We start from the raw sequence: 20,946 nt of genomic DNA, 5'->3' as shown, positions 1-20,946 counted from the left end.
ATTCCTCCTAACTTTTTCTCACTCGCTCCTCTTTATTACAAATTTTAATTCGAATTCGGTACGAAAATTATCGCCAAGTTCTGAATATTTCTGGGTAGCTCGTAATGTATTTCTGATTGCCCGAGCTTGTGGTTATAGCTCGTAGGAAATGCAAATTCCCGTTGGTTAGCACGCTAACTCTCGCATCCGTGCTTTTGAAAGGATAATTTAACGATCAGATACCTTCGGTAATAGTAATCTCTTATGCAAGAAATCACAATTTCGTTTTAAAGTATAATAACTTTGACATTCGCCTTACTGATTTAGATCTTTGGGTTCCTCTATTCTCATCCCTCCTTCTTCAAAAAGAAAACTACTGAACTACGATTTTTTTAAATAATTTTTGTCATAAAAATTCCTATTTCACATTTATTTATTTATTTATTTATTTTTTTTTTTTTTTCTTTTTCTCATATCTAATCTAACGTAAGTTCGTTTTCATTTTCAGTTATTGTCTTTGGTGCGAGCAACAAAATCAACAATGTGAAAGTTAAAGTGAAAGTTAAAGGAAACATTGATCTGCCATACGAAATGAAAAAAAGTGAATTATTCATGAAGAATAGAAAGAAAGATAGATAGACGGAAAAGGGAGACAATTCACACATTCGTTTAGAACGCGAAATGGTCAAAATATTTTCCACGAGCTGGACGCCAATAAGGGAACTAACGGAGCATCAATAACACGAATAGCAGGTACTAATGAACTGGCTCGCACGTGCACAAATATACGAACTGTCTATCCACCGGCGATATACTGCTGCCACAGATTAAAGATAAAACTGATTCCTGGGTTTTATATTAAATCCCAAATGATCATTCGTTAGATGTCCAAGTAGTAGACATTAGTATATCGACGTTTCTTTTTTCATTATTTTTCTTTTTTTTTTTTTTTTATATACTCTCATAATATCTGTTTTAATTTAATATTATTTATTTCATAATTTAATCATGAAAATGATTAAAGTTAACCATGAAAGTGAATTAAGGTGAAGACAAAAAAAACGAAAAAGAAAAAAAAATATCGTGATTATAAAAGTGATCTAACGTAAATGACAAACAAAATTGGAAGAAATTGGTTCATTGTAATTGCGTATAATAAATTAATTTTCTTTTTCTTTTTCTCTTTTCTTTTTTTTTTCTTTTTTTTTTCAAATTTTTCACTCGGATTCCACTTATATAATCACCGTATCGATATTGTCGTGACCGACAATTTCACACTTTAATTAATCTTTTACAAACGTGTTCTGTTCTGATAGTTCTCCATTCCCCTTCCGTAAACAAACAAGAAAAAATAAAAATAAAAAAAGAAAGTGAGAATATACGAAAGTAGAAAAAATATGTGAGAAATCTTATCTTAACGATGTAGGTTGTTCGGTTCTAGTTGGATAAATACGAAACTGGTCCCAGTTTTCCCTGTTAGGATCGTATTTTATATCCACCGGTACAAACGTCCCCGTCGTTCGCCTTTTTCTCTTAACCGACCGACCGACCGAGCAAGTTTTTCTTTTTTTCCTCTCTCTCTCTCTCTCTCTCTCTCTCTCTCTCTCTCTCTCTCTCTCTCTCTCTCTCTCTCTCTCTCTTTTCCTTCCCATGAGAAAAGAAGAAACGAGGAGAAACGAGAGAAAATCGGGGACAGAGTTGCACGCGGGCTACGGAAAGAAAGAGTAGGATATATATATATACATATATATATATATATATATATATATATATATATATATTGTATCGTTAAAAGAGAAGGAAATACGACCTAAATTAAGCTGAGGTTTGTGCACGAGTGATGTCCCTTTTGCAGTTCGACCCTTCGTCGTCTTGAAGACGGAAACTGCACGCGTTAAAGGGACAAGATAGAACTTGGCTGAATACACGCTATGTATTCTCTGGCTTTTTAGCTTTGTTACATCTTCTAATGTATATATACTTACACACCCCCAACATATACACATACACAAATGTGTATATATATATGTGTATGTATGTATGTAATATAAACGTGGTTGTGTGGATAAAGCTTTCGATTGTTTTCCGATATCGTCGCTAACCGACCTCAAACTCATCCTCTTTCCCTCTCCCCTTGATCGTACAAAGCGAAAAATAACGAGTAGCCAATTAACGTTTTTCTCGTATATGCCAGTTCGTATAAAAAGTATTCGTTACGCTCTTTCAAATTGAATAAGTTTTTATTACAACGAACAAAGTGTTCTGAAATTATTGGAGAATTTAGAACAACAACAACAACAACAACAATAATAACAACAACAACAACAATAATAACAATCAAAAAAAGAGAAAAAACAATCAGAACTAAGAGGGGTATAAAAAAGAGAAAAAAAAGGCGAGAAAAATAAAGTTAGATATTATCGTATAGTGTCTGAATCGTTATGTTTGTTTTGAATAAATACTTGTCCGATCGTATTAGATTAGATGATATGTAAGAACGTGATAATTATTAGATTGATTAATCCGTTTAATTCTCTTTTCAAATTATATGCAAACGTATTTACTTCATTTCGATCGACGAAAGAGACCAGGTAGAAACGTTCATTGTAGTCGTAAAATGTTTGCCTATATTACTCTGAGCTTGTTATATATTGCAGAGTTGGAAACAAGCAAGCAAGCAAGCAACCAGACTCGCTCGAAGTCGTCCACGCAGTCTGTGTTGATCCCATCGAGCATGCTATCCACTTAAATTTACATCTCAAGTCGGGAGACTCCTTATCCCAAGTACCAGGCTCCAACTTGATGAAATGAATGGCTAGCTGGCTGTTCCAAAGCTACTGTTGTAACACTATACATAACACCTTCGTACTTCTGAATTCAGTCTGTATGTATGCGTTTAACATGATATTGCCACGTGTTCATGAAGGTATGCGAATTACGATATGAAGGATGGACGATATTGAAATTACAGTTATTCAACTATAATACGTGACAGTTCGCTTATAATATATTACTAGATATATTTCAAGCAATATGATAGGACAACTTTGAAGAGATCTTTTGAATTTATTAGAACGATATTAATCTTTCGTGGATCGTTAAGAGAATTTTTATTGTTTATATAATTAAATTTCTTTTTTCTTTTTGTTTTGTTTTTTGTCTTTTTTTTTCTTTTTTCGTGGAAAATATTCGAAAAAATCTGTGGATGCGTGAGATAAAAAAAAATTAAACTTTCTGATATATTGACTTGAGAAACTTTATTAGGGACCAGGCTTATCTTTTTTTGCTTGTTTTAGTTCTGTTTTATGGAAATTAAATTATAATATGAACATATTAGGAAGGATGTATAAAAATGTATTTCAAAATAGCTTACATGATAAATAATAGCTAAAAAATAGATAACATGATAAAAGTAATAGAATTAAAAATAAAACGTTATTTTATATGAAATGTTACATATCATGTTTCTTTTTTTTTTTTTTCACGCACTCACAGAAATATGGAATTTCTTTCTTTCTTTTGTTTCGTTTTCAATTTATTTTATTTTATTTTATTTTATTTTATTTTATTTTATTTTATTTTATTTTATTTTATTTTAATCGTATCAACGATATAAAAGGGGAAAATAGTTGAGGGATTACTTTTCTTATAGAACTTTGCAAAAATGCAGGAACGTTCTTTTTAGATCGATACAAACGATAGTCATTAGAGAAAAATGTAAATGTTATCAGCTTTCGCTATGCAAATAAAAACGTGAATAAATCTAAACTGATAAAATTACATTTAAATATAACGTAGAGAGTAACGACAAAAGCTATTTGCCGAGGTGAAGGTCATTTTCTCTCTCTCTCAAGACGTGTTTACCTTTTTTTTTTCTTTATTTTTCTTTCTTTTTTTTATTTTTTTTTTATTTCTTTCTTTTTCTTTTTTTTTTTTTTTTTTTTTTTCATTTAAAATAAAAACGAGAGAAGGGATCGAGATCAATTAAAAGTTTCGCCTGGTGGATTTACAAAAAAAGGAGAAAGAATAGCGCGTTATCGATATCGATTGTCATAGTTCAATATTAATAGAATTCTATCCTAGAGAATTTGGGGATCCTAGAGACATATAGATAACAAACAATGACGGACATACATAGAACGAGTAGGACAATAGGAAATTAGAAGAAAAAGGAGAGTTTTGAACGTATCTTTTCTCTTTCTCTCTCTCTCTCTCTCTCTCTCTCTCTCTCTCTCTCTCTCTCTCTGTGTCTTTCTTTTCTCTTTCTTTTCTCTTTTGTCATTTCACCAAAACGAATTTCCAGAGTTCAGTCTAGCGGAATGAGGTGGACGCGTTTTCCGATAGGATATCTCAATTTATAGCTATTCCGCGAGGACAAAAGCATCCTATTCGAATTATCTCCTTTATCAGAATTCTTCTTAAACCTGCCATGGAATCCGTTTTATCAATATATATCTATTGCATTCGTTGATATTTTCTTTAGATCATTGATATTATACATAGAGATTTGTGAGAATGGATATTATGTATGAAAATTGTTTTATTACTTTGACGTGATTAATTTCTTTATAATCATCTCTCTCTCTCTCTCTATCTCTATATCTATATATATCTATCTATTTATCTATCTATCTATCTATCTATCTATCTATCTAACTTCCTCTTATATAGACGTTTATTCCTGCAATACCTAAATAAGTTCTCGCAAACGTTTGAAGGGCTTTACCATGGAAATCGCACGTGATGTCTCTGATGTCTCTCACTAAGCATACAATTTCTGCAAGACGATGTGCGTGCACATTGCTGTTACCCGTCGAGTTTCAGACACGTCAGATCTGTCAAGGTACTTTATTACTTTCTAGGTATTTCATCGAGTACGAATAGATACATAATATATACGTACGTATATACATAACATATACGTACATAAACACATACATGTTACGTATATACATACGTAAAATGAATACGTATACTATTTACACATAAATTAATAATTTCGATTAAATCTTTCCTACTAAACATATTTCAGATAAATTAGAATTGTGTTCGTAAGAGAATTTCTATAGACGATGATCATTTAGCTTGAAAGATACATTTTGCTAAACGGAAACTTCATATTCATCAAGAGTGAATAATTCTATCTACCTAGGATGCAATTCACGATGGCTCATTCCTGTTATGCAACGTAACGAGATACAATCGATAGATATGGATATGAAATGGGTCTATGTATCTATTTGCGACGGTAGCAAGGATTTGAATGGATCGATATCTCCTTCGCCTCTCCCTCTCTCTCTCTCTCTCTCTCTCTCTCTCTCTCTCTCTCTCTCTCATATGTACACACATTTTGCTTCTCTTTTGCACTTTCTCTGTCTCTATCATTCTCTCTTCCTCCCTCTCTTTCTCTCTCTCTCTCTCTCTCTCTCTCTTTCCTCTCCCTCTCTCTCTCTTTCATTTTCGTTTTGCCCTAACACACAAGAGCGATTCGTCCTCCTCCTCTCTTCTCAGTGTATCTCCCTTTCACAGTAATGGCCAGATTATCGGAGCCGAGGCGCCATCCAGTCTAGCCAAATAAAAGTTGGTAGTCGTCTCGTCGACATGAATTACGTGGCCCTCCGCGTTTCTCCTTTAGGGGAGAAGAGGATAGGACGAAGAGCGAGAGAGAGAGAGAGAGAGAGAGAGAGAGAGAGAGAGAGAGAGAGAGAATGTTGAAAACGGCTGACAATGAGATCATTCTCTTTCTTTGTTACTCTCCCTGAAGGTCTATGACATGAAATTTGGACGTTCACAATTGAGGCATTTTCCTTTCCAAACTTTACGACTCCTTACGGGACATCTAACGCTGGAGTATCATTAATGTTAAATCGTGGAGGAGAAAGCTAAGGGATTCGAAAAACGACGATAAGAAGATACTGTTCTTCTGTAAGTCCCTTAAATGATGAGCTTACTTTCTTAGTTTTCTTTTCTTTTTTCTTTTTTCCTTTTCTTTTATTTCTTTTTTTTTTTCTGCCTTTTTTTTTTCTTTTTTTACGTCCTTCGTTCGAAACCTCTATAAAAACGAATTTTTCTTTCGTGCTCAATCGAAACAAAAAGTTCTAATATATTTTTATTATTGTTAATATTACTTAGTATGGTATAATTATATCCGTTAAAACGATTGTTATAATAAATTATAATAAAAATAATAGATATAGTTGTACTTAGTCAATAATTTTTATATTATGATATATTAAATAATGATAAAATTATATCGTACTAATTGTAAATATAATTTATAAATATTATTTAAATAACGTGACAAAATTTAAATATTAAATGCACAATTACAATCTACCGATTAATAAAATAATATGAATGTATGTCTTTAAATTTATAGAGGGTTAAAACGCTTATACCTTCTTACCCGTAGTTTGCTAGAAGTAATGTTTATTTAGTAGATAAACTGTAGAGGAAGATGAATAGATCAACGATAAAGAAAATTTAGTAAGAAGATTTAATTATCCGTTGATAATTACGCTACTTTTGAATAAACGACCTTTTATTAACGAGCTCTGTTTACTCTCTTTTTCTCTCTCTCTCTCTCTCTCTCTCTCTCTCTTTCTCTCTCTCTCTCTCTCTCTCTCTCTTTCTCTCTACTTCTTCCAATTCTCCCATTCCACCTCTGTTTACTCTTTCTCTCTATCTCTCTCTATCTCTCTTTCTCTCTCTTTCCTTAAAAAGATGTAAGGTGACGACGAGAAAGATATATATCTCTTGCTAAACCACGTACTACGACTAGCTTTTGCCCGTCGCGACGCGTGCGAATCGTAAATTTCGTCAACGAATTCGCACGAGCAAGAAGATCGCGAACGAGAACGGCACGAAGTGTCGTGCAAAACGTTTATTTTCTTTTTCGGCTTTGTAAATCTCACTTGAGTAAAGTAGACGGTCTCTTTTTAGTATTATCTTTTTTTTTTCTCTCTCTCTCTCTCTCCTCCCCTTCTTCCTTCCTCCCTTCCTTCCTTCTATCCTTTTCTTAACCATTTATCTTGACAATTTTTTCTCAACTTTCCCCATACTACTACTACTACTACTACTACTACTACTACTACTTACTACTACTAGATATACGCACTCAACGGGATTTATTACTCGTAATAAGTTATGTGCAATGAGATAGTATACTCTTTTTCTAACTCCCTCTCTTTTCTCTCTCCCTCCCTCTCTCCCTCCCTCCATCATCTTATAGATTCAATTACGAGCGAGTTATTCGCATATGCAATTTGCTTTTATCGGTCCTTGAGAGAACCTAAAAGAGCTTCAGTTCAATTACAACGATTTATTACTACTGATACAGGAGAAAGAAAGAGAGACAAAGAGAGAGAGAGAGAGAGAGAGAGAGAGAGAGAGAGAGAGAGAGAGAGAGAGAGAGTGAGAGAGAGAGAGAGAGAGAGAGAGAGTGAGAGAGAGAGAGAGAGAGATACAACATGTTTTATTTATACTTATTACGTTTAATGGTTACAACGATATCCGACTAAACATACTGATACATATTCTTTACTTTCTCGTCTTACTATTATATAGAAAAAAACAATTTATTTCTTTTATGAGACTATGGAAAAATGTAAGTGGAATCTTTTTCTAACGTTATAACGATCAATTTGGTATATCGTTTATAAGATTAGGAGAGAGAGAAATGTTTTTTTATAATAATAGAAAATATCAGAGAGAGAGATAGAGAGAGAAGGATAGAGAGATAGATTAGATAGATAGAGAGAGAGAGAGAGAGAGAGAGAGAGAGAGAGAAAAAGATGGATAGATAGATAGAGAGAGAGAGAGAGAGAACTAGAGTATAAATACAATGATTTAATAGATCTATCTATCAGTTTGCTACAAATCCCTTTTGTTACATTTGTGTTTGTGTAAATTTTACCGCAGCTTGGACTTTACAAACGTGTTTGTGATCTCTCTATGTGTGTATGCATGCGTGTATATGTGTGTGAAAATTCTCTTATAATCCTAGACATTTGTTACGACCTTACTACTCCGTAGTAAGTATCTATAGTAATATTAGAAAACGAACCCATCTTTCCGCTTAACCATATTATAATTCTATTATACTGAGTTTAGAAAGAACGAATGATATTTTCATAAATAATAAAAAAGTTCATTGTCAAATAAAAATAATCGTCATGAGTATTTTTAACGGATCGTTGACCGATTATTACGAGTATAGATATAGATATAAAAAGTAATGCTTTTCATAAATCGATTACGTTTATAATTCAATATTGAATAATGAAAATATTCGAAGTCGCATTTATCATAAAGCGTATTAAGCGCAAGCTTGGATATTAAACTCCCTATGGGTTATATATTTTTCAAAAATCTTACTTCTCACAATTGACTTATCAAAAATATTTTTAATAATAAGTTGTAACAATCGATGTTTTCTTTTCTTTTTTTGATTCTTTTTTCTCTCTCTCTCCTCTTTTTGTAAATACAGAGCTTTATTTTATCAGTTTAAATGAGTAGTAGAAAACGAAAGAGGGAAGGAGTCGTTTGGAAGTTCTTAGAGTAAAGTAGAGAGTAGGTGTCCCTTCAATCCCTGGAGGATTATTGCTTCTTGTCGTCGAGAGTCCGTAAGTGGCCCGTCTATCAAGTACGTCAGGATATATCTCGATGAAAGATTCGTAGCGATTTTTCTTTCTGAGGCTACCGAGAAAAGTAACGCACAACTCCTAGACACGTTATTCTACGAGATGATATTATCGATCGTTCGACAATCGGATCGGATTTCTTAAGAAACGAGAGATAAATTGCTTTCGTGAAAAAATTTATCTGGTCAATTACTTATTTATATCGTTTACGAAAAATAATTGCTTAACTTTATATATATGTAATTTTATATTAGATCAATTTTATTTATTCACATTATATACGTATTTAATTGTTACAAACTATTTAAGTATTATTTAACTAAATCTATATGTATTCGACTTGAAAATTATATAGAAAATTAATATTGTCATATATTTATATAAACGATATTATATTATCTCTCATCGATTTCTCTTATATTAATAATTATTATATTAATATTTAATTATACTGGTAAGAAAAAAAGTATATTATATCAGTAATATATATATATATATATATATATATATATATATATATATATATATATATTACTTTATATAGATTTATTGTAATATAATAATAAAATATGAACGTGTCTTTTCGATGTAATAGAAATAATATTTTCTTTCAGAAAATGAATAGACGAATAAACGAAAAGAATGAAATATCGAATAAGCTTGTCGTTCGGCTATCAAGGAGAAAAGAAAGAAACGGAACGACGTTTGAGGACGAAGTACGAACTTTGGCAGGAGCGCAAACTCGTTTTGAGGAGAGGACTCGCAGAGGGCGGCGGAGTTGTGTTGGGAGGGAGGAAGAAGCAGAGCCGGCTGGAAGGGCAGGCAGAGGTACGGTGGGGTGGGGAGATCGTCAGGATTGGCTTTTCAGGAACGTGAAACTCAGTAGTACGCTACCACCCACGCACGTAGTACGCACGTAGTTCGTTCCACGTGTTTCTCTTCCATCGAAAGATCATAGTCATAGGTGTATCGACGTGTTGTCGATCCGTTGACATTGTGTATTCTCGACAGTGTCAAGGACACGTGAAAGAGAGACAAAGAGAAAGAGAAAGAAAGAAAGGAAAAGAGAAAGAGAGAAAGATCACAGAGAGAGAGAGAGAGAGAGAGAGAGAGAGAGAGAGAGAGAGAGAGAGAGAGAGAGAGAGAGAGAGAGAGAGAGAGAGAGAGAGAGAGAGAGAGAGAGAGAGAGAGAACGGGCAACCAGTTTGAGAAAAATCCGTCTACGAAGAAGAAACAATAGAAAGTTTTAATTTTAATAGAAAAATCAAAGTAAGATTAACAATTGAATAAGAAAGATCGATCAAATTTATAATAATAGATTCGATTAGTTTGATTAAATGTATTTAGAATCAATCAATTGGATTAGATTTATTCCATTGATATTAAAAAGATATAGATTTATTGGAGATGTATTAGAATCTTGGATATTTATTTTAATTGTAAATATTTATTATTAATGTCGGGAATTTGGTGATTTAACGAAAGAAAAATAAGATAATTCGATTCGGTCAATCGCCTGAATTGTCTTTGATAAGAGATCGAGGGAAGTTGCGGGAATAGTTTTTCTACTTTTGTTTTTCTTTTCTTTCATTTTATTGGTGGTTGTGCCGAGGAACGGGGAGGGGGCGGGGAAAGGAAGATAGAGACTAAGAAAGCCGGCGGCATGTATCTTAAATCGTTCGGAGATGGTGCGTCTCGATAGGATCGAGATAAAGGAGATGAATCGGGGTACTTCTGGATCCCGATACGAGTCCGAAGTATTCCTTTGTCATGCCGAAGTTTAAGATGAAGATACTACGTTGGATTGTCGACTCGAAGAACGGCAGTTACGATCGTCGATCTAAAAGAAAAAACATTTGTCGATCTTAAAGGATCTTCCGGGGACAACATCGTGGGAACGAACTTAATACGTGTTGCTATTATCGATCGTGAGTATTTAAAAAATATATAATCCATTTTATTTTTGATATATATATTTTTTTTATATATATTTAATTCATATTTATTTTATATATATATATGTGTATATATGTTCGAATGTTTTTTAATATATTATACATACAATAATATATAAAACGTACGTATATACAAATTTGGATATACGAAATTATAAAATATTTTTTCCTCGATATATTTTCGATCATTTCAAATGCATATTAATATATAGGTAAACGTTATATAGATCAAAATGACCCGTTTAACTCGTAAGGTTTCAATTTTGATCGCAATCAAGTAGTTGAAACAATAGGAAGCTTTTTAAACGTTATTCACGTTTTACGGGAATGAATCGTTTTAACATTGAGCAGAGAAAAAAAAATTGTATTACTCGAAGAGTAAATTTTATAAATGACATATACGTATAATCGTAATATCTTTAGAAAATAATTTTTGATCGGTCAAATAATTAATAAGAAAATTTTTAATACTCGCTCAAAAGTATTTAGGTGATATTAATAAGTAATTACTCACTTCGTCGTTTTTTTTTTTTTTTTTTTCGTTAAGCTGTAAAAAAGTTTCTAGGCTCGTAGTTTTATATTCTGAAAAAAAAAGGAAAAAAAGGGGGGAAAAAAAAAGAAAAATAAATTAGCCCGAAGAGTCTCGATAAAGAGCAATTGATTTTTAAAAATCAACTAGGGACTTCTGAGCCCTAACCAGTATTATAAAACTTTTGGTGCTTTTGACGTATTAAACGCCAACAAACTTTTAGACGTTAAAATACTTTTGACGTTCTTTCATAAATGTTAAAAATACTTTTGATTTTGACATTTCTCATTTACAACGTTAAAAATATTTTATAGACACACGCATGAGCATTTAGTTTATATTGCACGATTGAGAACGATTTTTTATGCTTTCCTCACTGCGATATTATATAATAATAAAATTAACGAAAAATAAGAGCTTCGTCGAAATGATACTCTTTCTCTCTCTCTCTCTCTCTCTCTCTCTCTCTCTCTCTCTCTCTCTTTCTCTCTCTCTCTCTCTCTCTCTCTTTCTCGTATCAGATCGATTTTCTCTTATCCATAATGTAATTTCTCTTATTCATAAACGCTATTTATTAATTTGCTAAAGTACGAGATTTAATTAAATTATTTGATGGTTGTATATATATACATATATATATATATATATATATATATATATATATATATACAACAACATATATATACATGTAAGTACGTGCAAGCAAATAAAAGGATAAAATCGAAAGAATTTAAAATTGAGGAAAAGCAGTCAACTTGAAGAAGAAGAAGAAAAAGAAAAGAAAAAAAAACGAGCAAGTTCGTTAAAAATAATAATAATAATAATAATAAATGGAAATTTGCCGATAGAAAAAAAAGAAAAGGGGAAAGAGAGAGAAAGAGAGAGAAAGAGAGGAAGAGAAACTTTTTTTTTTTTACAATAAAAACCAATTACTACGGTAACGAGTAACAAAAAAAAGAGAAAAGAGAAAAGTTAATCCCGACTATAACACGTTTTCTCAAGTTACGTTTATACAGTTAAATAATAAAAGGATTTTGTAAAGGGAGAATCAGTTATCCTCGACTAGTATCTACAAATACATAGTGAAAAAGAGAGAAAGAGAGATAAAAAGAAAGAAAGATAGAAGGTTTCTCGTATTTTATTTCCTTTTACAGACTATGTTCGATCGCATTTTCAAGTATGCTTGCAATTTCTATGCGTTTGTGGTCGTTCGGTTTTCCACGAATATTACCCGAAGGTTTTTCGTCGTCTAAGAACTTCGAAGAGAGTGAAGAAAAGGAAGGAAAGAAAAAGTGAAAGAAAAAGAGAAGTAGAAAGAAAAAGAGAGAAAGAGAGAGAGAGAGAAAGAGAGAGAAATATATATATATATATATATATATATAGGGGATGGGTTGCTCTTTCTCGCACTTTAAAAAAACGATTCTTCGGTATGGAACGAGGAGAATGTCAGGAGCAGAATTCAATCGCGGCGAGCGACGCGGACGCGACGGCAGAAATTTGCGAAGATGACGAGCCGATTTTCCCGTTCGACATTCTTTCCCAATGTACACCCTTCAAATAGAGGAGAAGAATCTCTGAACGATAATGGGGGGATAAAAGGAAGGCTGTGCTAGCTTTTTGGATATGGGTGTTTGCGTAAGAAAAAGAGAGAGAGAGAGAGAGAGAGAGAGAAAAAGATAGAGAAATAGAAAGAGAGCGACGTTCCAACTTTTTTTTTCTTTTTCCTTTTTTCTTTCTTTTTTTTTTTTTCTTTTTTGTTCCTTTTCTTTTTCCTTAGGGAGAGCTTTAGTAGAGAAATATACAAATGCCCTAATAAAAATTCCAAGGAGCTAGTAGCTTTCTTCCTCTTTTCTTATTTTTTAAAGCTATATCGATGATATGGCAGCTCTTCGATTACACGATAATCGTAAAAAAAAAAAAGAGAAGGAAAAAAGAATGTGTCGTTGGTATTCGTTGAAAGTCATGTTATCTATATATACATGTGTGTGTGTGTGTGTGTTATTTTTTATATCAGAAAAAAGGAACAGGTTGAATATAAAGGACAACGATTTTCCGTGATAGTAAAAAAAATAGCGATTGGGTTATGAGAAAAGTGCGAAAAAAGAGAATATTGTGTGAAGTCTTCAAGGATAGAGGATGAGTATGAACTTTTTTCCTACGACCTCCATACAATGTGTTTTATATATATATATATATATATATATATATATATATATATATATGTATGTGTGTATGTATATCAAAAGGTCATGTTCGACAGATTTTCTTGATCGAAGATGCGCGGAAGGATCGTTAAACACAAGACATAAACTGTGTCTGGCCAAACTGTATCTTTTCTCTTCAGTGAACTTCTATGATGTGAAAGAGAAAGAGAGAGAGGATAAAAAAAAAGAAAGGAAAAAAAGAAGAAGAAAAAGAAGGAAAATAATGCGGTTAGTTTATCTCTTTGCTATCAAGAGTTTTTCCTCGATATTCAGGATGATGATTTTTTCTTTTCTTTTTTTTTTTTTCACCTTGCTTTTCTAAATAGTCCTTATTTTGTCTTCTTTAAAAATCATTCCTTCTTTCGTTTACTTTAAAAATCATACTTATGACGATTAATAATTCGTTTTTATTCTTATTCTTTTTTGTTTTTCTTTTCTTTTCCTTTTTCTTTTTTCTTTCTTTTTCCTCAGTTTGCTTTTGCTTTTGTTTATTTATTTAATTTTTTTTTCTTTTTTTTCTTTTTTTTTTTCTTCCCTCTTTTTTTTTTTCAGTACAACTCAGCATTTTGTAAATTCTATTTTATTCGGATTGATATTCAACGAAGAAGATGTAGTATTTTTCTTTATTTTCCGTCTTTTCTTCTTTCTCTTTTTGTCCTTCTCTTTTTTTTCCATTTTTCCATTGCTTTCTTTAGAATAAAATGCGAGATCGAGGAACTAGACTCTGTCGTCCTGCTTTTAGAAAATCAATGTTGTCGGAGTACGTGGACCGTGGGAGTTAGTCGATGGAGCATCGTTTTAGGATAAAACAATGCAACTGGAATGACAGATGCATAATGAAAATATTCATGCGTCTGTGTATTCGTGGATGCGTATGTAAGTACGTGTATGCGTGCGTTTATGTGTAGTTGTATTTTTATCTTTACGAAGATTCATCGTTCCTTACAATACTTATCAAACGTTTTGATAGTTGATAATAGCGATCTATAATCATTTCTTATATACAAGTTGAATCAATGACAACTATTACCAAGTAAAATATCGTCTTATTTATAAATTTTAAAATGAAATCGTTCTTAAAACATTTTTTTTTGTTTTTATTTTTTTTATTTTTTTTATTGATAATAAAAATATTTATAACTTTATTTATAAATAAATAAAGCTATTTTCAATGGCAATAATTTGTGTATATATATATATATATATATATATATATATATAATATTGAAACAATTCGAATAGATTTAGAAAAAGAAATCTTTGGAATAAGATTGATCCAGATTTCATAGTCGTTCAGCGCATTAGGATCTTTTCTGAAGTTTATCCGAATTGGAATAGATTTTCTTTGTTGTATATATATATATATATATATATATATATATATATATATATGTATGTATGTATATATGTATGTATGTATGTATGTATGTATGTATATATGTATTATATGTGTTGTGCGGCGAAGGGCGCGTTCGTTATATACACGTCAAAAGTATATTCACACATGACGGATGGCGAAACGCTCAATCGCACATAGAAGAAACAACACACTGATTTATAGCTACAAAATTCTCCTTTGATTTATAGTTATGTATGTATCAGTAACATCGGTATCAGCAGTCAGTAACAGTAGGAGACTACAACGATGAGACTAGCTTACGTATATTCTTTATGGTTGCATTCCCCATCCCTTATCTAATTTTATATTTTATAAAACATTGCAAAACTTTTTATTCCTTCTTTCTTCTCTGATAACGTGTCAATCATTGAATGTCGTTTGCATTTATATTCAATTCGAAGCTTGATATTCAGGGACCTTTGCCAGCCATATAAATTTTTCCACGCCCTTCGAACTTATATCATGTATCTTTCAATCGAGTGATATATCCTATCATAAATTCATTTCATTTCATTTTGTTTTATTTTATTTTATTTTATTTTATTTTATTTTTTCATTTCTTTTTTCTTTTTTTCCTTTCTTTTTCTTTCATTCTGTCGCGTTACAGTTCATATAGAGATCGCTAGGATATATTTTTGATGTACATAAGTAGGTCATCAATTTATGTATCATGGATAGAGTATCGTATCGATAAAGATACAGTATTTTTTTTTTTTTTTTTTTTTTTTTTTTTATGTTGAAGAAGATCTTTTGATGTCTCTTGTTAGTGTAGAGGAAACGTAAAGGATCGGACTAACGTTCGTATTTTTTTTTTTAACTTGAATGCTCTTTTGAGAAATCGAACCTAACACGATACGTATTTTTCTTTTTCTTTTCTCTCTCTCTCTCTCTCTCTCTCTCTCTCTCTCTCTCTCTCCCTCCTATCGAAGTACGATATATTAATAATGTATATATTTATATGTATCTTTTATCAATCACATTTTTTGTTCGGATATTATAATATTATTATAAAAGTTGATAAATCTCGAAATTGACCTACTTATATATTTCCTGATTCTACATACATATATATATATATATATATATATATATATATATATATTAAATATTTTTTCTTTTTTTAAGGTACCCTCGCGACAGATTGCGTGTAATCTTTTTATCGTATCGCGATCGAACATTCAACGACCATTTGCGAGGATCAATTTGAGAGAGTATCAGGACCATTAGCCGTGCTTTACGCGTACGACGATTTAATATAGTCTCTTTATTCTCTCGTACGATCGATAAGGTTATAGTCATTGAAAAAAAATTTTTTTTTGTGACTCTCTTTTCTTCTCTTTTAATATACTCTAGATTTTTTTCTTGGAACAATGAAATAAGAGAGAAATTATATTATTGAAGAAGAATTGAGAAATAAGAATAATAATGGCATATACAATCTATGTATATCTTTTGTGTCTATATCTGTGTGTTTGTTTGTGTGTGTGTGTCTGTCCGTGTTTTTTCAAGAGACACTAAAAGAAAATATATTTCATTGTATAAATTATAATTATATTTTTCATTAGACATGTATTTGTCAATCAGATTTATTTTTTGAAATAGATATTTTTTTTTTTTTTTTTTTTTTTTTTTCAAAAGAATAAAAGGTTGTCGAAGTATAAAAAGACAAAAAAAAAAAGAAAAAGAAAAAAGGCACAAAAGAAATACAAAAATTGACACGGTGCGTATGTTTTAGATTAAAAAAGATTAAGTTTAGATTAGAAAAAGATTAAGTTAGATTTAGAAAAAGATTAAGTTTAATTAATTTTAGATTAAGAAAGATTAAAAAAGAATTAAATATTTTTATAAAAATATATTTAATCGAAATTAATTTTTTTAGGGACAAGAGAAACGTTTTCTCAAGACAAGAAAAAAATATTTGAACGTTATTATATATTTAATATACGTAATAACAGACTTGGATTTGTCTTAATAGAATCATTATCATTTTGTTTGTTAATATTTTAGATATAAAATTTCAAGGACGAATAGAGAGATTAAGTCTCTTTGATCGTAACTTTGAAAAATTCGTTTAAAATTATTCTTTCGCCCAATGAAAATGGATTATCAGAATTCAATATCGTTTTGGTATCATAATCGTTCTGACGATTTGAGAGAATACATTTGCATTTTCCGTTCTTCAAAGGGAATGCTAGGGGAGGTTGCTTTGAAAAACAGAACGTTGAGTGCGAGCTTTAAGAATAAGAATAAGAATAAGAAAAAAAAAAAAGAAATAGAAGTGGAAGAAGAAGAAGAAGAAGAAGAAGAAGAAGAAGAAGAAGAAGAAGAAGAGTAGAGCAGAGCAAATTAAATCAGCTTTGAGAAAATCTAAAGAAGATTTCAACTAGATAGAGTTTCTCATTAAAAATCAAAATTAAACATCTATTATTTATGTCAGTCTGAATACTACAATTATAGTACTGATTTTATAATTTATTTATGTCGATCTGAATGTAATACTATAATTATGGTAGAGAGTGGAGGAAAGGGGGACGGGAGCCAAAGGATCTTATATGATTTTAGAAATGAATTATTCTTTTTTTTTATTCTTTTTTCTTTTTTTTTTTTTTTTGATACTTCGTAGGATCATTTTTTTTAATTATTATATACCACAATTTTAGGAACTTTCAATCTATAATTATAATGTATAATTATAATATACGTAAATTTATGATTGCAATCAATAACACTAAATGTGTGTTTTCGATAAGTTCGCAGAAAAAAAATCATTGAAAATGGATTTTTTTTTTTTTCTTTTTTTTTTACATCGTTAGATTATCGCGACGCTTTATCGATTTCGTTAAAAGTCATTTTACGAATATATGTGTTGGTCTTATAAAGAGTGTATTTAAATTGTTGTTATAAAAAAAAAAAAAAAAAAAAAGGAAGAAAGAAGGCCCTTTAAATTTTTTAAATAATATTTCTTCTAAGAACGTGCCTATTTTATCGGGAACATTATTATTACATAGTATAGTAATATTATTGTTGCATTAGTGATGTTAAATAATTCGATGTAAAAAATGTAAAGAAGTTGCGTTAAAGTAAAAGTTTTGTAATTAATGCAATTAGAACAGTTTCAATAGTTTCTATTGAATACGTATAAGTAGTTTCTAAAAGGAATGCACTATTTATATGTACACACACACAAAAGATACACATATATATATATATATATATATATATATTACTAATACTACTGCTATTGTTACTATTATTGCTATATGTTAATCGGCTCTAGTATATAGGAATTAATCGCATTTACTTCTAGATATAACAACAAATGCTTTAATGTACTTTCTAATAATTATTCACGCGAGTATTTTGATTGGATTTGCCAAAAGACGATTTTTATTATAATTAATATACATATATATATATTTTTTTTTGTTTATTTATTTAATATAATAGATACATTCAACGAACATTATTTTCCAATTGTAATTAAGACGGATAAAAGTTATCTCATTTATAAATTGTTTTTAATTTGAATACTTTTATTAAAATGAAATGTTTCTTCTTGTTTTTTTTTTTTTTTTTTTTTTTTTCTTCTTCTTAAGAAAATATTCTCTAAAATACATTTGTTAATGTAAATGGATTAAAAAGTCGCCGTCGTGATAAATGTAAGTAGTTGTTGAAAACATTTCATTCATTAAATAGAGTATACGAACCCACGTAGAATTGTTTTGACGGTTCAAAGTTAAAAAGAGAAAATACTTGGTCGGTTCTCTTTGGTTTGGAAAATAAAGGAACAAATACAAAAGTTGGTAGGAAGAGGAAAGAGTAAAGAAACTGTGATCCTACGGTTTACGGGAATGAGGAAAGGAAGAATTTAAAATAGGGGAAACTATTTATAAACATCACACACAAAAATATAATATGACGAAATAATTAAAAATGTGGAAACAATTTTTGCGTAGGATCAGTCAAAAATTTTTAAAAGAAAGATAATTTAGAAAAATCAATTACAATTTTTTCACATCTTCTTTGTTTTTTATTTTCTACCTGTGATATTATAAGTCGCTCAAAAATGTGTAATTTTACAATTAGGTAAGAAAAAAAAAAAAATAAAAAGGAAAAGAAAAGAAAAAAGGATAAACATATTAGTCCGAAACATTTCGAACAAAGAGCAAACAATTTTTAAGAATCACACTTAGGAACCTTTTGGAATAATTTTCTCTGTATTAATGGTTTCTCTTAGACAGAGAAAGCATTCTCAAGAACAATCAAGTTCATTCTCTCTTTACGTTTAAAACGTCTTACGACGAATATTCAACGGGTAAACTATGCGCAAAATTTAGATTGGACTAGAAGAAGAAATAATAGTAATAGTGTTTATTCGTTGCAAAAGGATTTTTAAATTCTTTGGATTAGGCTAAATCGATTAAGCTAAAACTATCGTTTAAACTAGAAAATTGTATTCTTTCTCTCTCTCCCTCTCTTACCCCCCTTTCTTTCGCGTTATACTACTTAAGGTACACAAATTTTATTAGAAATAATAACAATAACAATAAAAATAACTAATTAAAAACAAAAAAGAAGTAAACATTATATAAATAAAACATATGAAGACAAGGAAAAGAATATTGATAATCTTTTAAAAATATTCATAAAAAAAAGCAAAAAAAAAAAAAAAAAAGAAAAAAGAAAAAGAAGAAAGTCGAATAAAAAAAATTTCAAAAACAAAACGATCATAAAATACAAAATTGTAATAACCTTTTTCCTTATATCTAAAATAGATTGTCATTTTTACGTAATCTTTTTTTTTTTCTTCTTACCTTATTATTATCATCGACAGCGATGTGCGAAAATTCATTCGGAGATCTCGAAATAAAATGGGAACTCGGGATTGTTAAATATGTAAATATATATGTATATATGCATATATGTATGTGCATTCTCACGAGTAGAGACGTACGAAAGCAGCATCTCATCTGGTTGCTGCTGATGCTGCTGTTGCTGTTGTTGCTACTACTGCTGCTGTTGGATGATGATAGTAGTTGTTGTGGTGATAGTGATGGTGGTGGTGTTGGTAGTGGTGGTGGTGGTAACAATAGTAGTGGTGTTTGTGGATACGAATGAAGAGGAAGCACATCGATCCCAAAGAACGAAATGTTAGAACGGACCTTCCATACTGTCTGCTGCTAGTAATAGACGATGCGGAAGCGGTTGGAAATTGAATAGTATGTTCCTATTTCGTGAAGAGTTGCGAAACCATTCTGCATAAAGTATCATCATCCTCATATATATATATATATATATTTTATGACAAATGAAATAGACCAATGACGTCCTAACGATTATTCCATTATTATAAATAGTAATTTTATTGAATGAGAATATGTTCGAACGATTTGACGATACAAATGATTTAAAGATGTTCTATTAGTTAATACTTATCTTGTTTATATTCATTAAAGAATATTAATAGATATAAATTTGATCGGTATGTTACAGCACACAACAATCATGTCGATGACGAACACTCATGGCGACGAATTGAGTCCAACTCGACAGCCGAGGTATGTATTAATAAATAAATCAAATGATTAATGTTAATTTATTTCTACGAATAGAAATCAGAAATGTATTAATAAGAAATATTAAGTGTGTTTGTTTTAACTTAAGTTTAAAAAGAATATGATAATATAAATGTATACGTGATAATACGAGATCTTTTTTTTTTCTTTCTTTTTTTTTTTCTTTTTAATGATCGTATTTACGATGGTTCCTTTTGTAAAATCTTTTTTTTTTGTGCTTCTTATCGCTTTTCTTCTTTTTTTTTCTTTTCTTTTCTTTTTTTTTTTTTTTTTTTTTTTTTGTTAATCATCGATAAGAAATTTCGTTAATGATGTTTTATAGTTAGAACGTTAAGTTATTAAATGGAACAAGGCTTAAAATTAACTATCGAGCTCGTTTTGAGGAATGATTAACAAATAGACGGATTATATTAACTTGAGATTTAATTTTCGAAATGAAAATTTGTTTTTATTTCTTTCGAGAATTTGTTTTTAAAGTTTAAGCAAGCATAAAGATTCAATCTAGTTCGTTATAATGTACTACAAAGTAGAACATTTCATTTCGTCGAAATAATCTCATCTCTCTTTTCTAAGGAAAAAATATTATCTCTCAAAGTTTTATATCGATATAAGGATCATTATTCTCTTAATGAATTGTTTTCTTTATTACGAGCAGTAAAAAA

At 30.3% G+C, this 20,946-nt stretch overlaps 1 protein-coding gene across 2 annotated transcripts in view; it reads left to right on the top strand.

Annotated features, from left to right (window-relative positions):
• LOC118451619 (uncharacterized) overlaps window positions 1-20,946 on the top strand; it is a 44,183-nt gene that overhangs the window by 6,656 nt on the left and 16,581 nt on the right. The window contains exons 6-8 of one of the 2 annotated variants that reach the window (XM_085654892.1): window positions 488-732; window positions 9,236-9,449; window positions 20,202-20,266. In XM_085654892.1, coding sequence (XP_085511018.1) covers window positions 9,264-9,449; window positions 20,202-20,266 — 251 coding nt within the window. In that variant the 5' untranslated portion in view covers window positions 488-732; window positions 9,236-9,263. Of the gene's footprint in view, window positions 1-487; window positions 733-9,235; window positions 9,450-19,730; window positions 19,928-20,201; window positions 20,267-20,946 lie in introns of those variants that run through there. The other variant, XM_085654893.1, reaches the window with a different exon arrangement.

This window comes from Vespa mandarinia, chromosome 2 (genome assembly GCF_050613455.1).
Source record: "Vespa mandarinia isolate Hongniang chromosome 2, ASM5061345v1, whole genome shotgun sequence".
Classification (NCBI taxonomy): domain Eukaryota; kingdom Metazoa; phylum Arthropoda; class Insecta; order Hymenoptera; family Vespidae; genus Vespa; species Vespa mandarinia.
The sequence above is the reverse complement of the archived record's forward strand: the minus strand, read 5'-3'. Positions and strand labels throughout refer to the sequence as shown.